Source organism: Amborella trichopoda, chromosome 5 (genome assembly GCF_054954075.1).
Source record: "Amborella trichopoda isolate Santa Cruz 75 chromosome 5, AtrichopodaSantaCruz75HAP2 v2.0, whole genome shotgun sequence".
NCBI classification, from domain to species: domain Eukaryota; kingdom Viridiplantae; phylum Streptophyta; class Magnoliopsida; order Amborellales; family Amborellaceae; genus Amborella; species Amborella trichopoda.
In genome coordinates, this window is record NC_142340.1 from 44425524 (window position 1) to 44450908 (window position 25385).

The 25385-nt window shown below is 35.6% G+C and overlaps 1 protein-coding gene and 1 long non-coding RNA gene across 14 annotated transcripts; one reads left to right on the top strand and one right to left on the bottom strand.

Moving 5' to 3' along the window:
• Positions 1-341: 341 nt before the first annotated feature.
• LOC148782140 (uncharacterized) lies at positions 342-10746 on the bottom strand. Of its 3 annotated transcripts, XR_016056418.1 has the most exons (4): positions 10375-10746; positions 10219-10280; positions 1287-1359; positions 342-666 (listed from the first exon to the last, which is right to left on the bottom strand). It is a non-coding gene; the product is annotated as an uncharacterized LOC148782140 (long non-coding RNA). The 3 variants fall into 3 exon arrangements; XR_016056417.1 differs by lacking the exons at positions 342-666; positions 1287-1359 and having other exon boundaries at positions 6584-10280; positions 10432-10746; XR_016056416.1 differs by lacking the exons at positions 342-666; positions 1287-1359 and having other exon boundaries at positions 6584-10280.
• A 1146-nt stretch (positions 10747-11892) lies between these two features.
• On the top strand, positions 11893-23998 carry LOC18432022 (UDP-Glycosyltransferase superfamily protein). Of its 11 annotated transcripts, none has more exons than XM_088868217.1 (15): positions 11893-12244; positions 13309-13380; positions 13900-13993; positions 14324-14469; positions 14639-14709; positions 15897-15978; positions 16398-16499; positions 16682-16737; positions 16974-17008; positions 17437-17656; positions 18426-18635; positions 19051-19110; positions 19290-19329; positions 22567-22788; positions 23682-23998. In XM_088868217.1, the coding sequence occupies exons 1-15, from the start codon at positions 12164-12166 to the stop codon at positions 23748-23750; spliced, it is 1560 nt and encodes a 519-aa protein (XP_088724343.1). In that variant the 5' UTR covers positions 11893-12163; the 3' UTR covers positions 23751-23998. The 11 variants fall into 11 exon arrangements, with proteins under 11 accessions (XP_088724343.1, XP_011622565.1, XP_088724348.1 ...); XM_011624263.3 differs by having other exon boundaries at positions 14324-14466; XM_088868222.1 differs by having other exon boundaries at positions 14324-14466; positions 16398-16464.
• Positions 23999-25385: the final 1387 nt, after the last annotated feature.

The following is a 25385-nucleotide window of genomic DNA, read 5'->3' on the forward strand; positions in this document are numbered from 1 at the left end:
AAAGCCCATTTTCATAGAATTTGGGTTTTCAGTTTTGGCAGCGTATTTGTATCGGATCTTCAATTTTGATCAACATGCAGAATTGATCTACTGGATTAGCTTGTAGAACTCCTTAGAACAATGCATGCTTTAAACTTATAGCAAGGAGTGTATTAAATTCCAAGATTGGATTTTAGTTTTAGGAGCATATATGTATCGGATCTTAGAGTGTTTGATCTACACGCAAGATTGATTGCCTGAATTAACTTGTAGAACTTGCTTTGAGCAATGCAATAGTGCTCGACTCTGAGAATGATTTCAAAACATTTTCTAACTAATCTAAGCCAAAACAATTCTCACAATTTTACACCATGATATGACAGTTTTTTGCCTTGGTCTTGCTATTCAAGCACTAATAGATCATTACATCATAATCTCTTATTGTTTTTTTGGATAGTTAGAGTAGAGTGGGAATCGATAGTTAGAGTAGAGTGGGAATCGAATTTGAGAACATCAACTGCTAACCACTCAAGCACGGGCCCAATTCTTATTCCACAGCCCAATTCCTATGCCATGACCTGTGTGGTTGTCACTCATTGATTGACGAGTCCTCAAACCGCATTGACTATCTGACAAAGTTTGAGTTGGCCATGTTGTCGGTCCCCCTCTCTTTCAACCATGTATCACCTACATAGTTCCATGAACTTTGATCACAGTTTTGCAATTTTTCTAAACAGTCTACTAAGTTATATTGATTTCTATCTGGGTTTTCAATGTCTTCTACAGTAACACGTTCAAAATTGTGCTGAGAATATAAATTAACTTGTGGCAAGTTAGAAAGACATCCGAAGTTTCTCTTGAGAATGCAACTCAGTTAACCAGTGTTATCTTAGGGATATACTTGTCAAGACTCATGCACCTTGGAGTTCCCAAGACGAGGGCGTTTAATGCTTCAAAGACAATGGATTGACATGCCACTGTGTCATTGTGAAGCCCAATTGAAGTGCCTTTTTGAAAATCTCTAACTCAAATACTAGTTTCCTATTGTTGACATGCTTGCATATGGTTCGAACTTCACTAAGGGGCTCAATAGATTGATAAATGCTGGGAATGGCTCTTGGTGTTCATACTCGAGTTTCTAGCAAATGCATTGGGGATGTCTCCCGGTGGTTTCCACTGAGTTGAATTCCTAATTATTTTGACAATTGATGTTTTGATTTACAACCTTTTTAGGACCTGTTTTCAAAATTTTTACTATGCTTAAGAATTGGAAAAAGCATAATGGGAATCAGAACAGTTGAACTGACCTTCGTGAAGTTTAGAATTCAGTTTCACTTTGCCTTCACCAGTTTCACTTTGCATTCACCAAGAAGAGCTTCCCTACATTCACGATGATGCAAGGAGAGAATAAAACTAGAAAATTGACAATAAAAAAGAGGAAGGTTAAAAGAAAAATATCATCGCTCAAATGTCCGCAAGGGAATCCACCCCCAAAACAATATCTTTCAAGAGACAAATTTTTATTCAATTCATAGAGTGATTTACAATGGAATGAGATGTTCTTTAAATAGACTAAAATAAGATAACTAACAAAAAGTTTCTCTCTACACCTATCCCTATTTTCTTTCTCTCATATTTATGGGCTTCTAGATACTCACGTGTTCCCTCTCATGTTTTACCCAAAAAAAACCCTCCAAAGTTGGTTATTGTTGATAAAGATAAATTATCTTCTAAATTTACGCTTATGATATTCATATCTATCAAACTAACTCAATCGATACAAGATAAACACAATATAAACTCTAAAGTCGCCCTGCTAATTATCTCTGCGCACTCCAAAAAAAAAGAATAATTAAAATAATCCCAATAAATAACTCTAATAATTTTTTCTTATTACGTCATTGCCATTTCTTTCCCTCTTGGGTTCTGCGACCCATCTTTGGCTCAGTCACGAAGGGGCATGACTGCATCATTCCCCCAGTTGAAAGTAACTTGACTCCGGCGAGTTGGCTCCAGTATATATGCGATATAAGTCTGGATCCACTCTTTTGAACTCTGGCTCAGAAATCCACGTGCTATCAAAGTATGACCCTGCCCTTCTATTTGATTAGAAATTGGTGATAGGAACCCTTTCGAGTTTGAAAGCTTTCAGTCTTCAAAACTTGCTCAATTTCATCCTCTTTCTTCCTTGGTAATTTATTCATCATATCAACTACATCTTTTGCGACTTCTAGAGGGTCTCCATGAAACTCAAATAAGTCAGGGAGATATCCAATGCCTTTGGTAATTCTACATTTTATGCATTGTTCTCATAGTGCTTTAAGATGGGGCAAGGACCCACTATCTTGGACTTGAGTTTATTATAGGTTCCTAACGAAAACCTTTCATTTCCTAAATACACAATTACTAAGTCACTCTCCTTGAAAATCTTCTCTCTTCTATGCTCATTTGAGGCTTTTTGATACTTTGCATTGCTCTCCTCAATTTTCTTCTTGATTTGGGCTTGCAAATCTCGAATATGCTCAGTAAACGCATTGACATCTTCACTCATCTTATCTGGCATGGGTAATGGCACTAGGTCGAACACATAATTAGGTGTCCGCCCATTAACAATCTCAAATGGTGATTTTCCTGTATATCAATTTATTGAACTGTTGTAAGCAAACTCAGCCTGAGGCAAAATGAGGTCCCACTGAGATATGTTATCACTAACAATACTCCTTAAGAGGTTACCAATGCTCCTATTCACTACTTCGGCCTGCCCATCTGTTTGAAGATGATATGCACTAGAAAATTGAAGTTTGGTTCCCATGCGCTTCAACACACCTTTCAAAGACCTTGCTAAAAATTGGATCAACTTTATATTGATCTTTTATCACTTCAAACCCAACACTTCCATAGATAAAGTCACTACCCTTCTACTTAAAGCATCAGCTGCCTTATTTTGGGTTCCAGCTTTGTGCTTTAATAGGAAGGTGTATTCTTGAAGGATGGTCATCCACTTAGCATGTCGCGCATTCAACTTTTTATAAGAACTCAAATACCGGAGTGCTTCATGATCTGAGTATAGAACAAACTCTTTATGAATCAGGTAGTGCCTCAGTAGCATAAGGCTTGCACCACTGCATAAAACTCGAGGTCATAAACCTAATACTTCTTACATACATCATTCAATTTCTCACTAAAAAAAGCCAATGGTCGTCCCTCTTGACTTAGAACTGCCCCTATGCCAACATTTGATGCATCCGTTTCAATCTCAAACACCTTAGAAAAATTTGGTAAGGCAAGTACTAGTACTTGCATCATTTTTTGTTTAATTAGAGTGAAGCTCTTTTTAGCAGCGAGACTCCATGAAAACTTTCCAGCCGTCAAACAATCAGTCACTGGTGCTATTAGAGTGCTGAAATTTTTGATAAATCGACGATAAAGGTTGCTAGGCCATGAATAGAATATACCTCAGTGAGTGACTTTGGCACCGGCCACTCAGCTATGGCTGTCACTTTTTCTTAATCCACCTTAATTCCCTCAGATGAAACAACATACCCCAGAAAGACGACATTGTTTGTAATAAATGAGCATTTTTTTCAAATTCACAATAAGAGATTCCTTCCTTAGCACATCAAAAACTTGTTCCAAGTGGTTAAGATGATCATGTGGGTTAGCGCTAAAAACCAATATATCATCAAAATAAACTACAACAAATTTGCTAATAAAATGACTAAGTACCTCAGTCATTAGGCGCATGAATATACTTGGTGCATTAGAAAGGCCGAATAACATCACAAGCAACTCATATAGTCCATCTCGAGTTTTGAATACGGTTTTCCATTCATCTCCAGGACGAATCCGAATTTGATGGTACCCACTCCTTAAATAAATCTTTGATAAAACCTTGGCTCTATTAAGCATATCTAATATATCATCGAGTCTAGGTATGATAAATCGATACTTAATTGTGATTTTGTTGATTGCCCTACTGTCCACGCATATCCTCCATGACCCATCTTTTTTGGAGTCAGTAATGCAGAGACGACATATGGTGACATGCTTTCTCGAAGCTATCACTTCTTAAGCAAAACAACAACTTGTCTGTGCAACTCCTCATGTTCCATGGGGCTCATTCGATAATGGGCCAAATTTGGTAGGCTAGATCCAGGCACCAAGTCAATGTGATGCTGAATATTTTTTATTGCAAGAAAACCATCGGGTAATTCTTTAAGCATCAAATCTTTATACTTATTAGGTAGAGGTTCAAGAGACCTAAGAATTGCAATCGATGCAGAATTTTTTTTTACAACCAATACATAAATCACATCCATATCCTTGTTGTGCCCTTTTAATTTTTGAACATTAAGCAACTTTGAACCCTCCTCTTTAGTGGATTTGGGTGTAGGAAGTTGCTTCATAGGATGAAGTATTATATTAATACCATCCTTAACAAAAGAATAAGTGTTTGACCTAGTTTTATGCACCATATCATGATCATAAAGCCATGGTCTAGCAAGTAATATGTGACATGCATCCATAGGTGCTACATCACACCACACTTTATCTTTATAATTAACACTAATGGAAAAAGAGATTAAACAACGAGTAAAAACTAGTACCTCACATCCTTTCTTGAACCACCAGATGTGATATGGGCGTGGGTGCTTATGTTTCTTCAATTAAAGTTTAGCCACCATCTCTTTAGACACAATGTTTTCACTGCATCCACCATCAGTTAGTATTGTGCATAACTTGCCTCTTGATGTGCAAATTATTCAAAAAATATTATATCACAGCCACTTCTCATCCTGGTTAGGTATTGGGGTTGATAACGTAGTTCGCTGGACAACTAATACTTCACTCTCTTCATCTCCATACAAATCCTCAACTTCACATTTGAAAGGCCCAGTCCCTTCAAAAGACTGGCTTGTCCCAATATCACATTGACCTTCATAGGTGTATCCTTCATCAACTTCTTCTTTATAATTTTCTTCAGCTAAATTAACTTTGACAAGGGGTTGACATGAGGGGCAATTGAATGCCATATGTCCAGCCTGTTGGCACTTTAAACACGCTATTTGTGTATTATCACGAAGTGTTTTAGGTTCTCCCAAATCTGTCCCAACACCACCTCTCTCTATATTAGGGTTTGGCCTAGTTGAGAAATTCTGAGAGGTTTGGTTTCCACGCCCTATAGGTAGTCTTCTAAAGGTTAAAGCTTGCTGCCCCTGTATTGAAGTAGAGCCTCTTGTCACTAAGCTATTTCTCCTAAGGCCGAGATTGACTATTTTCTCGACTTTGACGGCCAAAGTATAGGCATCAAACATCTTATAGACATCTTTGAAGGCTAATTCATTTTGAATGCCTTGATTTAATCAATTCAAGTAACGACTTATTTTTTGATCTTCATACTCTTGTAAATTTGCCCTAGATGTCAAAATATAGAACTCTTCAGTATAGTCACTTACCGACTTTTCACTTTGCTTGAGGTTTTGACACCTTTGGTACAAAGTTCAGGCATAATATACTGGTAAAAATTTTCAGCGTATCTTCGTCTGCATCTTTTCCCACGAATTAATCTTTTTCTTGCTTTGTCGAAGACGATCCTGTTGCAAATCATCCCACCAAACAAATGTATGGCCAGAAAATTTTGTGGCTACTAATTTTACGTTTTTGTGATCCGCAATATCTTTGTACTCAAACACTTTCTCTACTTCACTTAGCCAATCAAGAAAATCATCTGCATGCTATCGACCATGGAACTCTGGAATATCAAATTTTATTCCAGGTTCTCTTTCTCTTTCCAACAATCAAAGAATTCGTTCATTGAATTCGTTATTAGGCGAGTCACCCGAAGTTGGTTAATAACAAGATGCATACCTCTTTCATCTCAGTTGCCTTGAGTTCCAACGCCAGTCTCTGGATTCCATCCTGAAGCTGAATGAATATTTGTGCAAGCTCATCGACTTTTGCAGCTACAAGCATGAATTGGTCTACTCTCTCTGCTAAAGCTTGAACTAATCCAGTCAATACCTTTAATCCGTCGAGGGGTGTCTCTTATGAAGCCATAAGAACATCTTTGATACTAATTGATACAGGGAGAGAATAAAACCAGAAAATTGACAATAAAAAGAAGGAAGGTTAATAGAAAAATATCTTTTCTCAAAGATCTGCAAGGGAATCCACCCCCAAAACAAGAGTTGTGCATCTCAACAATAGCTTCGTAAAACCAGCCGCAGTTGCTCACCAAAAAGCTTGTAAGCGGATCGCCTTTCCTTGCTCTTTCTATCGCTTTTTTTTCATCCTTGCGAAGACATTCCCTTTCTTTCCTCGTTTTGCCACATATTCTATTACTATTATTCATGCCATTGGTACACATCTCATTGTGGACGAGGTTTTGCATGAGGTTTGCACGGATATTAGCTTAACCAAATTTTTGCAACCAAATTAATTGGGCACGAAGTTTGCTTCCCAGATCTCCTTGGGTTCAATTTTTTCGATTTGCTTCTCAAATCTCCATGCGTGCTTACAGTTAAAACTTCTCTAAGAAAGAAAAAGCTTGTCACTTTTCATCCAGAAAAAAAAAACATATATATGAAGATGGATTAGTGGCCTGTTTTCTTTTTTTTTGTTTTACAGTAGGTTGCCTTGGGCTTTGTTGTGGCAACACTCTTGACCACGTTTTCAACCCTTAAACGCTACAGGTCAATTCTCCAGTTACATATATTTTTTTTTATCTTACTTGTGTGCCTTTGCCAAGGTTAGTAATTTTCTTTGGGCTATGTTTTATTTCTTCATGACTGAAAATTCAAACTCAAATGAATCCAACCCAAACCTGAAAATTACTTTCGAACTTTTAAAGGGTGGGAGCAGTTATCTGTTTTGGTCCAATTCTGCAGAAATGTTTATTAGTGGAAAAGAAAGTTGTCTTACCTAACTGGGTCAAAAAAGAAGGCTCCAAATAAAAATGACTCTAATTATGAAGAATGGCAAACACACAATGACCTTGTAAGGTATTGGTTGCTGAATTCTATGAAAAGAAAATTAGCCAGAGGGCTTAAGTTTCTTCCTACTGCACATACTATTTGGAATAAAGTCAAAGAAATATATGGCAACTTAAATAATGCTTTCAGATATATCAAATTAGACAATAGATTATGTATTTAAAAAATGGGGAACAATCTGTTGGAGAATTAATTGGGACTGTAAGTGGCTTGTACGATGAACTTGATTATTATATGCTTGCTACAACTGATATGAACACTCTTGAAACTCGTAAGGACCAAGAAATGACCTTTGCCTTGCTTTCGGCTTTGGGTCCTGAGTATGAAAGTGTCAGGAGTCACTCTTAACACCTACCATACTAGATTGTAGCATTGTTTGTTCTATTTTTCTAGAGAAGAGACATGGCGAGCTGCAATGTCAAATGATGCTAAAAATAAAACTGATATATCTGATCACTCTGCCTTGAAATATGAAAATATTGAAGGGTCTAGAAAAGCTTTACCATCTAAGAATACTTCTTCCCGTAGCAAAGGGCGGAATGGAAATCAACCTTACTGTACTGAATACAAAAAGGAATGACACTCAAAAGAAAATTGTTGAAAATTGCATTCAGAAAGAAAATACAATTCCAAGAAGAAAAGAAGATAACTAATCAAGTTGAGAACAATATTCAACAAACCTTTGAGAAATTGGCTCAACTCCTTCAAAATTTGGTAAGGCTTATGTTGCATCCAATTCCCAAAGTTCCGGCAGTGAGCTAAGTAACTCTTTACTTTCTCATTCTTTATCTTCCTGGATTATTGATTCTGGTGCCACTGACCATATGACAGGATCTAAACAAGTTTTAACTCAATATCATACCTCTAAAAAAAATACTCATGTTACTATTGCTAATGGGTCGATGGTTTATATTAAAGGAAGAGGAAAAATAATATTTTTTCATAATCATCCTAGTACTGATGTTCTATACTTACCTGATTTCTATCCAAGCCCCCTGTATGTTAGCAAAATTACATAAAATCTTAATTGCAATGTTATTTTTTCTCCTACCAATGTCTTGTTTCGAGACCAGGCCATGGGGAGAATGATTAGTGACGGTGGGTTGGAACGGGGTCTTTATATATTGGATGTCCATTCAAAGGCGTTGGTTTCTAATAATAAGAAGGTAACAGAAAGCCAGTTGTGGCATTGGGGTTTTGGTCATCCCTCAAATACAGTACTGAGAGTTCTTATTCCTCATTTGCATTTGGAATGTTTGTCGGTTTGCTAAACAAACTCGTTTGCCTTTAAGACTTCAAGTAGGATTTCCTCGACTTCTTTTAATCTGATTCATTTTGATGATTGGGGACCTGCACCTGTCCCCTCATATCGAGGACACCATTTCCCAACTTTTTAGGAATTCTATAAGATGATTGGAACTCAATATGGGACTCGAATCAAAATTTTACAATATGATAACGAGACAGAAAATGTTAATCATACTTTTTTTAACTTTTTTAAAGAAAATGAGATCCTTCATCAAGCCTCATGTGTGGGCACCCCACAATAAAATGGGATAACTGAACGAAAAAATAGACATCTCTTAAAGATTGCCAGATCCCTAATGATAATTTTTTTGGGAGAAACTATCTCAAAACATTTTTAGGCTAAAAAACTATCTCAAATTTCAATAGAAAGAAATTTTTTTAAAATTTTTGGGGAGAATACAAAAACTTATATTTCAAGTTGCTAGAGAGAGGAACTTTAAGGGAGAAAGAGAGTGAAGGAATGTGCACCAATTGTAGGTTTATTTATGTGGGGTATTTTTATCCAAAACATAGTTTTTTTTTTGGGAGTTGGCCCAAAATGAAATAGTAATGAGGTTAGTTTTGTTACTTACAAAGTAGTGGTGGAGCTATTCATAGAAAGTGTGAAAAGTACTGGGTACAGCAATGCTTGACAGTGTGGTCCGGGGGATATATACTTTTTTATGAGGATAGAGTGGAGGTACATTTGACTTAAACAGGTTTGGTGGACCCTCATAGGCCTTCATCACCATTAGGCCCATTGAGAGCACATCGTAGTGTTATGTTAGCATTGATTATTCTATACTTTCCAAAGATCAAAGGGCCTCGCATTGTTTTCAGGGATCTAGGCCATATTTTGGGTTCCATAAAAAATAGTGTGATAGGGTCGAAATACGTAAACCTCACCTCATGACTCATTATTTTAATTGTCGAAAAACCTTTAAATCGATCATCTCAGCTTGAACATTAGGTTGTAAAAAAAAAAAAGATTTCAAGCTCTCAAAATAGTCTATATTGCAATAAATTATCTAGACCATCCGTTTCATCCTAAATATAAGTATTCATGGAGATCTGTACCATTTTTTTAGTTTTATTTTGTTTTCATAAAGCCTAGGCCCTATAAAAACTTCATCCATTTTTTTAGTTTTATTTTGTTTTTATAAAGCCTAGGCCCTACAAAAACTTCATCCAAAATAGAGGGAAAACTTGAAAATTTTCCGAATAGTGTTTTTTTTACTTTGTGATCAATTTTAGGAGCAAACAATTTTGCGATCAAAACTCTTGGTACTGAGGTAAATCAAAATGGACAGATCAAATCCAATCTTGGAGGGGAATATGAATTTTGGAGTGGATTTTGATATGAATCATCTATGCACCCAAACTTCTTCTTCTTCGTTGTTGTATTTATTTTTTTCGAAGCGTTAATGGTGGCAATGGAGTTTAGGACGCTCTTCACAAAACAAGTAAAAAGAAAAGGAGGCACAAGAAAAACCATCTAAAGACAAACAGAACCCATATGTAATCTTCAACAAAACTACCAAAAAAATCAATTTGATGTGTATGAATTACAATTTTCTTGTCTGATTTCTAAGTTTCTAGCAAATAAAGAAGTTCCCAACTGCACAGAACTTGCCAAATTGTAAGCAAATCTCGGTTACAGATACAGGAAGAGCAAAATCCTTGGTTCGGGCAATTATGCAAAGAACCAGACATAAAATGAAGGAAATTAGAGTGAGAAAAATGATGGGCAGTGAAGAACTCACTCAAAACCGGCTTCATCAAAGAACCATAAATAAAATGGAGGAAATTTTACGCAAAGAACCAGACATAAAGTGGAGGAAATTAGAGTGAGAAAAATGATGGGTAGTGAAGAACTCACTCAAAACCGGCTTCACCAAAGAACTAGAAATAAAATGGAGGAAATTAGAGGGAGAAAAATGATGGGTAGTGAAGAACTCACTCAAAACCGGCTTTGGTGAAGGACAAGTAGCCATTTATTCCAAATACAGCTGATCTGAAAGGCTGAAACATAGAATAAGAGTAAGAAACACAAGTCGAAATGCCAATATGATACAGGGAAGGAATCATTAACAGAGAGAGTAAGATAACAGTTTACCCTTGGAAGAAACATGGTTTCCGACCAGTATGAACAAGGTAGTATGCAATTGCCTACCTATACATTTGTTCTCTCTCCAAATGGTGTTAACTTCTGTCTCTATATTCGTTACTTAAAAAACTTCCCTCTCTATATATTCATGTGAATTCTATATATACCCTTGAATTTGTTCACTTGTTTAATAAATCAAAACTTCCTCTTCCTCCCTCTGCTAAATCAAAACTTACTCTTTCTCTCTAAATCAAAACCGTCTCTCTCTCTACTGAATCAAAACCTCATCCCTCTCCTTTTCTTGATAAAGGGAGAAAAATGGGTGAGAGAATATGTTCCCCGTTTAAGCCCACTCATACTGGCTTGAAATCCAAGGGTTTCCTTTTCACTGAGAGCGAAACGGCGTTTTTGGTAAAAGGGCTGCACCTTTATCAAATAAGTAAAGCCTCACCTCATAACTAATTGAAAATTTCAAATTTCCATTCAAGCATGAAAAACTTTTATATCGGTCATCTCGGATACAATATATAAATAAATAAATAAAATTATACTCTAAAAGTAATATATATTATAATAAATTAATTAGACCTTCCATCTCACCCTAACAACCCCCATAAGATATGTTCTATTTTTTTAGTTTCAAATTTTACTATCAATGTGGAATTGATTTTAGAGGGAGATTTTTGTTCGCAAAAATGAAGATTCGAGGAGAGGTTTTATTTTATTTTCATAAAACGGAAGTCTTATAGAAATTTGGGAAAATTACATATAAAAACGTTGTATTTTATGTTATTATGGATGTACTGAATAATTTTTGTTGTTACATGTCTGTCCGTTCTTTACCTTTCATAATGCAATTTTTTTTTAAAATGATGACTTTACCTTTTTTCGGATATTGAATAACCGAATTGAAGGGTTTTTCGGATGTTCAACATCCGAAAAAAACCTGAAAGTTTAACTTTCACATTCTCATTTTCGGTTGTTCGAAGATAACCCAAAACCTAATGGAATTTGGCAGTCATATTTTTGGATGTTGAACATCTGACATTTTTGGATGTTCAACATCTGAAAATGGTTTTCGAAAATATCTCATTTTCTGATATTCAACATCCGAAAATAAAAATGTGAACGTTAAACTTTCGGGCTATTTTCGAAAGTTGAACGTTTGAAAAACCCTTCAATTCGATTGTTCAACACTCGAAAAAAGGTAAATTCATATTTTTAAAAAAATTACGTTATAAAATGCAAAAAACTAACAGACATGTAATATCGAAAACTATTTGATACATCCGTAATAACACAAAATATAACGGATACATATGTAATTTTTTCAATTAGAACATATGCTGTCTATTTTTTGATAAAAAAGGTCACGATCACTATAAACATTGGATGTAAAATCTGGTGGCTAGCGGCGTAGCATTGCTGGCATTGAAATTTGGGGAATCTTTTAAAAACTTTATCTAAATTATGGCACGCTCCACCCATCCATTTTTACATCTCACGGCTTGGGTGTCCATGACATTTGTTCACGAAATGCAATTAATAAATGAGGAAACAGTGCCACTTACAGTAAACACTGTTCATCTTGACCGTCCATGCAAGATAAGAAGCGGCTAGATAATCATCTGCAGTTAATATGCTTAGTATTTCAATGAGCACAGCCAGCAATGGCATCTTGGAGGACTTTGAAGCTGATAATAGAGAATTACAGATGAACTCAGGGTTACTTTAGGAACACTTAAATTACTCTCGCTCTATATCTATGCCAGACTACGTTTATGCGAAAGTGTGAAAAATGGAGGGAAACAGGCGTCGCAGAAGACCCAACGCCATCTTCATGGCCTTTGGAACCAAGGGCGATGTCCTTCCTATTGCTGTAAATCTCTCTCTCTCTCTCTCTATCTCTCTAATTTCCATTATTCTCTATCTCTCTAATTTCCATTATACATTCTTACTGGTTTTGTTTTATTTAGATATTTTTTCTTTTCGTATTTGAACTTCATGTAAAATTATTAGTTATTTCATAAATAAGGTCTGCATCTTGTGAAAATAAATTTGATTTTCCAGAATTCAACCCCAATTGAGAACATAACCATTAAAACACGAATTTGGATCATCATCATACGTGATCAGTGCCTTTTTCCAACAATTTGGGGTTGAAAGTGGTCCGCTATTCTGCTTTGTCAAGGGTCATATCTCAGTGAGGCTGCTATATTTTTTCTCATTACTTCTAACCATGTCCTCTTCTATCTCATTATCCTGTGTTAGCTTCACTTATCCTGGGTATGTTGTTTATTGACGGCCCATTATTTCGCGCAAAAAAGGAACCCTGGTCATAAAACAAATTTGGGTATTCTAATTAAAGATGACATATTTTATTCATGGAAAAATTACCAAAATACACCTAAAAGATCAACTATTTAAGCATGCTACTTATTTTCAACTGTTCCAACTCATTTTTTATGGGAATTTTGAAATGCAATAAAAAGAAATGGGTGAAATCTTACGTAGTTAATCTCTTAGGTGTGTTTTGATAAATTTACCTTTATTATTCAGCTGGGAAATAATCAATTGATCAAGTCTAATATGATTGGTGGACAATATTTATTTATACATTCTCTTTTAAGTCTTTCTGTATAAGCATTTGTATTGTCTCCATTTGTCAATGTAATTTCTTTTTTCCTTTCTTTCCTTTTTATTATTTATTTATTTATTTATTTTATTTATTTATTTATTTATTTTTATAAGTAGTGGGTGGTTTTGGGTTTAATATTAGAATTTCCATTAATATTAAATAGTAGTAGGAGTCGAAATGGTGGTGGATGATTGATTTAAAAAATAGGCTTGAACTATTAATTTTAATTGTGTTAAAAAAAATCAATTGGTTTGGTTATTCATCCCAGTAACAGGTAGCTAAAAAAGTTGATTTTTGGTTTGCAGGCCATTGCGACAGCTCTTGCGAGCGACCAACAACATTATAATGTGGTTTTAATCACTCATTTAGCTCACAAGGTTGTTACACTTGTAGTATTTATTTCATTGGATATAATTCAGCTGACACTATTGGCCATTGTAAATATTGTTCTTTGTTGATTGTTTAAGTATTCATTATTATTAGTGGCTTAAAAAGTGCCTATCTGGATCGGAAGTCACTGATCCAGATCTGAATCGGCAGTTGACAGGGCCAATTCCTATCCAGTATCAAGAATTGGTTCGGTTTAGAGTGACTTTCTTGGTTGTCATACAACTGGGCGAGTCACTTAGGGGACCGAGCACTTTATCAGACAAAATGGCCCCATTCCCATGCATTTCATTTTTTATATTTCTATATTTCCCATTTGACATATTATTTTATTATTTTTTATTTGGACCAATTCCCACACATGAGAAGTCATCCGATTCTCCCCGGATCGACGATCTGATCCGGCGACCCAATCTGGTTTTAAAACATTGGTTATTATTGAGTAGGGTATGATCGATCCCTTACACTGAACTGTTTTGAGTTCTATGTTTCTTTGAACAATTTTGCAGTATTTAGAAGCTCATTTGGTAGCAAAAGGGGCCTCCATAGTTCCAATATCAACACCACCTGTCCTATCTATGGAAGATGCTCATAGAACTTCTGGTATGGCTCGCTAGATGGATTTTAAGATTTGTGTTTTGCTCCCTATCGTGAATTTATGTCATTGCACATTTTGATGAATTCAAATATATGTGTAGATTTCCTGGTTTGAGGTTTTGTTGATTATTTTGGTTTTGAATTCATTTTTAAGGGACCTACTTTTTTCTTCTGTATTTATAGTTTATGTAGCTCTAGATGCCGCATCAGGACCTTACTTGCATGTGTGGGTTCAATATTTGAGCGCACAGTCTGAATTTTTCCAGTATTATACTTGTTATCATGCTAAACTAGCTCTAGATGAGTTTGAGTTCCTCATTTCTTATTCATCACCAGGTTTGGAGGATTTTTCTTTCTCTAGGTGTAAAGAGGCTATCAAGCAACACCATAGAGAAGAATGCTTGTCTGCCTTTGAAAATATATTTGGAGAAGACTCCAGCATTGAGGGAGATTTTGTTGCGATAAATTTCTTTGCGTTGGTTGTCTCATTATACTACCAGTTTGTGTATTTTACTACAAAACTCTTTGATGCCAAGTCTCATGGTCTTTTTTATGTGATTTGGTTTAATATGCATAGTTCCTTATGATTCAGGTTATTGTATCTGATAATATCTCACCTAATTCCTTTTTTTGTGTATGCATGGAGTGAAGGAGGGTTGGCATCTAGCAGAACTGTTTCGGGTTCGATGCGTGGTTGTTGCACCATATGTTGTTCCTTATAGGTACTCAAAGATTTCCTTCTCAGCTTTATTTATCCGCTGATGTGGCAGTCTCATCACGGAATTGGACAGTCGTCTCTCTATATGTGTGTAGAAGAGAGAGAGAGAGAGAGAGAGAAAGAGAGAGAGAGAGAGATGATTCTTATGGGTCGACTAACCTATAGCTTACAGTATAGGCTGGATGGCTAAGATTGAAGGATAAAGAGACGAACCTCCCAGGTTGCCACGCTAATGACATGGATTTCAAGGAAAATAGGTGTCTGATGGACACCAAATTTTGTGCACATGTAGGTCTCATATAGGCACTCTAAAAACACAAAGAAAATCGAATTCATATAAAAACTTATGTATGTATGAAGTCCAATTTGGGTCATGTTGCAAGTGTGTGGTGATGAAAGTTCCTCCTCTTGTCTTGCCATAATATTTATGTTCTTAATTCATTCATCACTTGTTGCCTTCTATACCACCTTACCTAGGTCAATATATAATGCTTTGCTCCCTTATATTGTCACATGAAACTCCTTTTTGTGGAATTTTCCTATCTTTTGTGGTTGCTGCTCTGTAGATGGCTGGGCTTGCACTTGCTCTTGTAGAGGCCTTTTTTCTTGCAGCAAGGGGGAAACTAGCTCTGTCTATGTATAAGGGGCTGTTGCAAGTAGTAAAAACTCCACTTTATTGGTCTGGGCTTTGCATAACATTCCTTGCTGTGGACTTGTTCAACAATGACACCATCTGTTTCAGCAACAGCACTTACTGTGGCTTTCACGAGTTAAGCAAATTCAAAATTGTGGGGTTTGCTTTTTTAACAAAATTCCGAAGAAGTGAAGTTCATGGATAACTGGGCAAAAAATACATTTCTGATGTTAATGTTGTGTAAATGTGAGGAAAATTTTAGTAAATACATCACACTTTGGACATATGCATCTTTTCACAATTTGTATTTTCACCCCCTCCATGTATGCCTGTTCCTTAAATATTTACCCCTATATAACCATCTTTTCTGTTAATAAAACTCTTTCCTACCTTACTGCATGGACGCTCTATCCACAGTGCTTAAGCTTTTTCTAGGTGAGCCACTTTTGTATTTGTATGCCCTTTTCTGTCTTTTCTGATGGATAGGATTGTTGTGGTGAAATAGCTATATCGATTGCTTCATATTAATGTTTAATTTTATATTTTGCTTTCTATAGCATGCCATCATCATTTGAGTGTCGATTCAAAAGTACATTTCCAGTCTTGTACAGATGTCTACAAGAAGCACATCCTGGGAAGGTAAGCTTTATGAGAAACTATTTTAATTCAAGAAATCTGTCATTTAATATTTTTTGTTAGGGAAACCCATGTCATATTCTTTCCTTAGAATCATACAATGGTAAGAATGTGGTAGATGCTCTATTTGCAGCACTCTTCAACCTTTTTTGTTAAATCACTTCTATTTACCACACTCTTTATTTTTTTTAATGAAAAACTACATCTTCTTTTCTGTTTCAGTTGTAACACACATGGATTTTGCTGATTCTTCACCAGTATCATTACTCAAGTTTTGAATTAATGGAATTGCAATTACTGATAGCTTCCCTGTTCTTATGGCTTATTTTATTCTGGTGGTCTTTTGAGCTTAGAAAAATTGGGCTAGAGGAGAATTTCTTTGGAAATGTGACTTGAAGTGTTTCCCTTTTCTATACTGTCAGGTTTGCTGGAATGATGTGCTCCACTGGATGTGGCCTCTTTTCATGGAAGATTGGGGATCTTGGAGAAGTAACTTTTTGAAACTAAGCTCCTGTCCTCTAATGGTGTGTGCAATTATGGTGTAAATCTTAAGCATGCTACGTATCTTTGCTGTAAATTTATCACTTACTATCCTATTTACCTCTGGAAGTTGCACTTAGAAGTTTCTATTAAATTATTCATTTTTTTTTGGATCCATTGAAGCTATTGATCATGTAATTCGCAAGTTTCATTTGACTTTTGTCAGGACCCTGTGACAGGTCTTCCTTTGTTGCATGATTGGCCTGCATCACCTCTAGTATTGTAAGATTTTATTGTCGACTCTTTAAATTGTATCTTTCTTTGGTAATTCATTCATGGAAATAGTATATTTTGGGTTTTTGCATTGGATGACTGTTCACCTCTATGTGCATCAAATGACTTAGACGAGTTGGCTGGACTATGCTACACTGTTGCTTCAATATGCTTCCTATCCAACTGTAGATATTTTGTAACGAGATCTCAATTTTGTATTTTCCAATTTTATTGTTGTCTGACAGGTATGGATTCAGCAAGGAAGTTGTGGAGTGTCCAGGTATCATAATTCAATTTTGACATTTAGGAGGACTAATAAAATTGTCAAAGCATGGATTTAATCTTTCCTTTTGTAATTGGCTTGGCTAGGGATAGTGGAGCTATCATTTTCCAGTAAAAAAAAGAAAGAGAGATGAAGCGAGTCATTTCTACCTATAGGCAAATAATGTTAGTAAATGTAGGTTTGTAAACATTATTTTGTTGTAAATCTTCACATGGTTCCATTGGGTCCTTCTGTATGTATTTTTCACAATTTGGTTAATATAATACTATCAATGAAGAATAAAAGAACCCATATTTGTGGTGACCCATTTAGTGACTCATATTTATGGTGACTTATTTAGATTTGTATGTGACTCTATAATTTTAGCATAATGTAGACTTCTTTGGTATCTTATATTTAATTAAATGATTTCAATTGTGGGGCAGATTATTGGCCTCAAAGTACTCGTATTTGTGGATTTTGGTTTCCTCCTATGGAGTGGGAGCTCCCTTACAAGAAGTGCGGAGATTTCTCATTTACCTCTTTGGAGAATTTGTGCATAAAGGTTGGGTCTTGGATGGTTCCTACTGCTCTATGCAATTTTCTTAAGGGAACCCCCAACAACTTCTCCGCTCCCATATTCATAGGGTTGAACTCTATAGGAAGGTAAATGCTGCCATCCTGTCTTAGTGGCATTTTTCATCATGAGTTTTTTGTTTCAGCACATAGCTTCTCTTGTCCATATGAGTTAAATTTTGTTGTTCCTATCTTGTCCATATGATAATGGGCTGGGGCCTTGGCGGTAGTACCAACGAGCCCTATGATGAAGTCTAGGGGCCCAAATCCCCACTGATTTACCCTTTTTTTTTTCCCCCTATCTTTTGTTCAACCATGCATGACGTTTCGCATCATGCCCTACTTTGAATTAAAGTTTTGTCTTCTACATTTGCAATTGCCTCTTGAGTTAGATGCCATTGTTTTGACATTTAAACCAAGATTCATTGCTGCAAAATTGGTTTCAGTGGAAGGAGTTTTCATATTTATTTCTGAATTACGCTACTCATAAAAATCAAAGGTGGGGTTTGACTTTGTTGGCTTGTGTTTGTATGTGTGTGTGTGTGTGTTTTTGTGTGTGTGTGTGCGTGCGTGCGTGCGTGCGTGAGTGCGTGCGTGTGTGTGTGTGTGTGTGTGAGAGAGAGAGAGAGAGAGAGAGAGAATTTTTCCATTCTGAGTTCTGTATTATTTGCTGCTTTATGAGAGAGAGAGAGAGAGAGAGAGAGAGAATTTTTCCATTCTGAGTTCAGTATTATTTGCTGCTTTATGAGTAGTATGACAAGTCTGAAGCTAAAATTTTTTCTGGGATGCTGAGATTATAGTTTGCTATATTCTGCGTTTGATTTCACCTCGACTGAAAGCATATTTCACTTGATCACAGAATGGGTTTTATGAAGAATCCTCAGGCATTTCTTGAGTTACTGAAAGCTGTTTTGGAGGCATCAGATTACAGAGCTATCCTTCTTTCAGCTGATTATGAGCCCTTAAATGATGCCATTATGAATATGTTGGGTTCTGATAACAACGGATGTGACAGACTTAGTGAAGATGGAGTTCTCCTTTTTTATGACAGGCTCTTCTGCTTTTCTGGGTTAGTGGTTGTCTGATGTCGTCACAAGTTTTGGTGGGAAGTTTGTAGAAGCCACTGCTTCAGAAAAAAATGCACTGCATAAATGCATTTACTTTTGCTGCTATCCTCCCAAAAACCCTACTAATCGCTCTTATCTTTTTCTCGAAAGCAATGAGAGAGAGAGAGAGAGAGAGATCTTGAAACTAGTGGGTCTTGTGTCCATCTTTCAACCCTGCTGCAGTCATGCATGTCTCGCCAAAACCATTGGGATAATTGTAGTTTCTCAATACTCGAGTTTTAATTTCCAATTCAACATACATATCTCAACACATGACGACCTTTGATCTTTTGTGTTTTTGTGTGTATGTTTTTTTTTTTTTTTTTTTTTTTTTTTTTTTTTTTTTTTTTTTTTTTTTTTTGGTATATGAAAATTTAGCACCATTCCCTACAGCTGGCTATTCTCAAGATGTTCGGTGTCAATACATCATGGTGGCAGGTACATCTCTGATGTTTATCACGTGTTACAATCTGAGTCTCCTCAGATTGTAGTCTGAAAACTGAGTTTTCTTTGGGTAACTTTTTTCTTTAAAAGCTAGAAAGGAAAAGGGGGAACTTAAGTGTTTCAACTTTGCAACTGTGAAACTAATGCGTTAAGTTGGTTTCTGTGGCATTCAGTGGATCAACTGCTGCAGCCCTTCGTGCAGGGATCCCACAGGTAAGAAATTGCACTTTGCTTTCATTCTAGAGCATATCTTTGGTAGGTAAATTTGTGGGAGATTTTGTAAGTTTTGTTTTTTTTCTACATGAGAAATTCTTTTTTTTTTCTCTATGCTACAAATTAAATTCTCAGAAAATACTTTGGAGAGATTGACCATGAAAAGGAAATAAGAAATAACTGATGTTTCGTAGGTTAAATTTTGTAAACTTAGTTTTCTTTGATCTTTTGTTAGACAAGGTCTTGCATGGATTTATAACTTCTTGTAAGTTTGAAGTTAAACTAGTGATTTCCAAACAAATTGTAGGATATATAAAAAGGATGATTAAACTTTGATTTTAGGCTAAGAGGAAGTATGTTATGATTTGTATGATCATATAAAAACTAAGGCCATAAGTGCCATCAGCAACCGATCCATTGATGGATGATGATGAAGAGAGGGTGGAAACCAAGAAAGCATGGCATAATCCTGAAAAAAAGACTTATGTGATATTTTACTGGGGAATACATTTCTTTTTTTTTTTCACACCTTTCTTTTGGCAAAAGATCACTTACATGTGGCCTTTATTATAATAAGATAAATTTCAAAATAAAATCAACATAACAATAAAACTAAGATCGTAACAACTTGATGCCATTGAAACAACTATGCATTATGCTTGAGAATAAAAGATAAAATTGCAAGAAACAAAAAGAAGAGTGCCAGAGATTACCTCAACCGGACTTATTACACCCCACACCGAGTCACCACCATTCGATGGCACGGGATCAACGGTCTAGCTTCAATCTCGAACTGGAAAAACAAATTTTGGTCAAGCCACACCAATGGAACATGAACCCCTTTGATCACAAACTCAAACCCTAGGTGAATTCTCTTAACAACCTAGTTTGAGAGAAATGAATTCTCTTTTTGGTAAACTTTAAAACCCTTAGCCATAAATCCATATTTGAGAGATAGAAGAGATAAGAGCTTCATAACCTAAACCCTTAGGTTCTTTCACAACGTGAAAGAGAGAGATCAAACATGAGAGAGAGAAACTTTCTTAAGAGAGAGAAATAGAAAGATAAGGTGTAGAGATTTTTGTGTAGAGACAATCCCTTCTTTATAGGCTTGAACAAGATTAGGATTTCTTAGGGTTTTCCTTGGCTTGTCTCTTCTTGTAAGATTGAACATAGACCGTCGATCAGGGTGACTTGTGGGGAGAGAGATCTGAGGCATCCATTCCATAGATGGACCATTATCCCCCTTTCTTTGACCATTTTTCCATCAATTGAACTGATAAATTAAATCTAATTAAAATATTATACATTTCATAATCTTTCACAAAATATTTCAAAGATATATCAAGTCAATATACGTTTTCAATGTTTGGTCAATATATGGTCAAAATATTCCATATCTTATTTGACCACATGCCATAACATAATATTACCAAAACATAAAATAACTTAAACTCCAAGAAAGAATCCAATAGGTGAGGTGTGCCACCCATGTGTGGCACATGTGGGCCCCACCCACTTGACACATGGTGGGCCCATGTGCAAAGTGGGCCCCTCCATGATATTTTATATAATTTTAAATTATCAAAAAAAATTCTAAAACATTATTTGAATTTTATAATTTTGTAAAATCAATATCTTCATTTTTATAAGTCCAAAAAAAATTATAAATAAAATATCAAATGACTCATAAAAATTTAAATAATAATTCTAAAATAATTTCTATTATAAAACAAACATAATTAAATTAACTTGATGGGAAATGGATCCATATGGTTAAGGAATTTAATCTGCAATCATGGGACACTCCACCTTCAACTGTGGACTACAGATCACACTTGCCTTATCGAACCAACCCAGTGTTTCCATGACCTACAGTTCACAAGCAAGGGTTCATTAGTGGGTCATCAAAGTCTGACAGATGAGCCAAAGTGTTGCAATCTCAGTATGTGGATTATAGGTGCCCTAGAGACAAGTCAAGGTCATCAAGACCTTATGCGACCACAACTCTATGGTGCATAGGGGTATTTCTCGCACATGCATACGCTTCACCCTAAAAGGTGGATTTCTGGCTTTCCCGAACGATCTATTGATATGCATGCCGTGTGATGGTACATAGGTGAGGTTTTGGCCCCTGTCTCTGTTGGCCAACATCACACACAAGGGGCACACAGTCCTTCGGCTCATTCATCCAGGCATGTTCTCCGACCTCATCAAGGGCTAACCCATAAACCCTCATTGATTTGTTCTTCATGCCCAAGTAACATGGGTTTTTTCGAACCGACTGGCCTAGATCGTTAAGCACAAATCGGTATAAGCAAACCATCGTTTGCTTAGTATGGTCCACGAGGGACCACACTCTCATTGAGTTCATGTTCCAATATATCATTTCATTTTATAAGCACTCATAAGGCTTTTAAAGTCCACATAAACCCAACAGACCCAATATAGGGAGCCTTTGCACTCGGAACTACTACTTGGGTCACCTATGTTCTCGTAGCTTTTACTTTCTCCATCACCGCCCATCAGTTAATTGGACCAGTGTTTGACTAATAGGGCAAGTCCGAGCAACTTGGCCTCGCCACCTTGGTGAGCCTGAATATCCTTGAGTTAGGTGTCCAACCCAAGGATCTTCAAAAAAAATCAAAACAATCATAAAAATCCAAAAAAATAAGAGTTATATTTGTAACATGTTTTTTATGTGTTCTATCATTTTGGCAAAGATTGGAAAATATTTTTGCCATGAATAAAGTATTTTTAAATTTTCTCATCTTATTTGGATTTTTTCAAAAATATCCCTGATCACAAATTGATTTTTCAAAATCTATTGTTTTACTACATTTTTTAACCTCGTTTTAATCTTACTCTAAACATATATTTCCTATTTTTTTGGATTTATGTTTAAAAAATTTTAACAATTTTTTTTGCCTAGCCGGTACCTGCCCGACTTAGGCTGGTTACCTGGACGTGGCCCTGGCCGGGTTCTACGACCAGTTCGCGCAATCGAACACTGAATTGGACAGTAATAACACTTATGACCACAACTTTTCTAGAAAATTGCCTGGATTGTAGTAAGCCTTCGTTTGTTCTAATTCCCATGTGCATTCATGAACATCAACAAATGTAAACAACTGCATGTAGTTTTATAAATGAGATTCTTTTAATGACTCTTATGGTGTTAATCTTGAAAACTATTTTATTTATTTTTTAATATGATTTTTTATTGTGAAAATGCAGATAACATGCCCATTCATGCTGGACCAGTTCTATTGGGCAGAAAGGATGTCATGGCTCGGGGTTGCACCTGAACCCTTGTGTAGGGACCAGTTGCTTCCAAATAATGAGGGTGAAATAACCATTTTGCAAGCCTCAAAATTAGTATTGAATGCCATTGAAGTCGCTCTGTCTACAAAAGTGAAGACATGTGCATCTCAAATTGCTAGAAGAATTTCCTTTGAGGTATGCTTTCAATTTTTTTTATTCTTTCTTTGGATTGCTGGGAGTAGAAAATTTTGTGCATAATTAACTAAATGGATATTAACATCTATGCATGTATTTTCTAGATATTATTTTATTGAGGTGATTGGACCGAATGTCATTTGATAAACATGTGTGTCGGGAATTGGGCTTGGGCTTGATTAGTTAGTTGTTGACAATTGCAACACTACGTCCCAAGTTTGATTCCTATCGTTGAACTATTCAAATATAAAAGATAATGTATTTTAGTGCATGTTGATATATATATATATATATATATATATATATGTATATATATAGAGAGAGAGAGAGATCAAGGTGCCTTTCCATTCACCAAAATGTTACTTCAACATCTATTTGCAACTTAGCTTACTGAACTTCCCTGAGGTCCTGGTTAATTGCAGCAACATTAATTTCTAAGGAATAAGGTGTCTCTTTTACAATACTGCTCTCTCCCTTAGAATATCCAGCTCAAAAATGCCCAAGTAGCATAATTTGTTTGCTCTCCTATACAGCTATGTAAATTTACAGTTTTGTTTTATAAGAGAACCTAAAAGCATTAATCATAGAAAGAATGTTTATCTGTTATTCTTAATTTGTAGATGAATGAATGGGGATAGGAAGTGAAGCTACAAATCACCATTTCTTGATATTTTTTCTCTTTTTATTCTTTATCATTTTCAATTGTTAACTGTAATATTTTTTTTCCTTGTGTGTATGAGTTATGAAGTTCTTTGTCCATCTACTTGTGGATGCAAAACTATTGTATTTTTGTAATTGTTATTCCCTTTATATTTTTGATAAATAGAAACCTCATGAAATAATATTTACTAGTGGTCATCTGATCTTATCGTGTCTGCAAAATGACCAAACAGGATGGCATAGGAGAGGCTCTGAGAATTCTCAAGGAAGAAAAGATATGTATACCAAGACCTGAAGACTGAAAATTCTCTCTTTAGAAGAGGTGTGTTTTAGTCATGTTTTGGTTTTATGTAAATTATATATTATAATATAAATATTTGGTGGGTTATTTGCAGTAAGTTCTATAAAGAAATGGTTCAATTTTTTTTAGGACATAACTACCCGCATATTGTATTGGAAATGATATATCTAAAAGGTTGTGTACATCGGTTGCTAATATTGGCCAACATTTGCCTTCCCACACCTTATATTGGAAATTATTTTTTCAAAAGTTATTTTCGCCATTACATAAAGTCATCGTCACTAAGAATATATTGACGGGGAGTTTATTGTTTGATTCATCGAAATGTTTTTTTATCATTATTTATTGGCAATTTAAACTGTCCTTGTCATTTATATTCTTGGTGAGTTTAATTATTAGCGTAGCTCTAATATATTTGTTTCATATCATAATTTCTATTTTCTATTCAAAATATTCAAAGTTGGAACACGACGGTTCTACATGTTACCTGTCATTTATATTGTTGGGGAGTTTAATGTTCAATTCATTGAAATCATCATCATCAAAAAAAATTTCTAACTAATTATAGTCGGCTACACGAATGTAAGTTCGTCGTTCTATTCTATTAAGGGTTATACACAGTGAGGTCATACGTCCTCCAGTACTTCCATTTGTCTTTTGAGCCAAATCTTTGTTATTTTTTAGTCTTCCACTTAAACAATCTATATCTGTTGATATTTGCACGTCCTCCAAGCAAAAAAGTTTGATTTTTTTATGTTAAAATATACTTGCATTTAACACCATGTGCCTGTCTGGCATAAAAACTTGTTGGGCCAGCTTATATTCAAGATGTGCTAGTGTGGTCCAACACAAAATGTGTCAAATTAGCTTTTGATAATAAAATTCTGCTTGGCACAAAATGTATCGGACCATCTTATATTGAAGTTGTCAGTTTAACACAAAATGTGTCAAATTCACTTCTATATTCAAATTGTGTCGGTCCAATACATATTAACTTTTGTGTTAGACCAATATGGCATAAAACGCGTAACAAGCCAACCGTTAGATTGTTGAGACATATAATTATTGCCGTTAGCATTAGAGCCTTTTTTTAATTATTTGAGGTCGGTTATTTAGGATTCATAGACATTTGACAAAATTTTACAGTTGCCTACCTACCTACCTATCGCCGCCTACTTTTAATCGGACTGGGACATCTATCGAAACATATAAAAAGTTATGGCTACATCCGGTGAAGGCAAGTGAAAAAAGGCGTGCAAAAGACAGGAAAAGTGTAAAGAGAAATCATATAAGAAATCATATTTTATGCATGAATCCTTTAAAAGAAAAAAGCATACCCTTAGTTGCATGTTCTTGATCATGGGACTAGTGTTCCCCAACACAACACGGGCAATAAAACATACTTGAGCAATAAAAATTTCACGCTCAAAACAAGCACCATTGATATCTTGTTTTATGAGGATATAAATCTGCCAAAATGAAGTCGAAAGGATGGATGACTTCTATTCTGAAGAAATAGATCCGTCAAGGTGGAGTCAAAAAGATGATTCCGGAGTGCTCCGGAGGGATATCCGTACATGAGATTCAATATATATGGGTACTTGGAGTATTTTGGTAATTTGTAGATGAGGTTTTT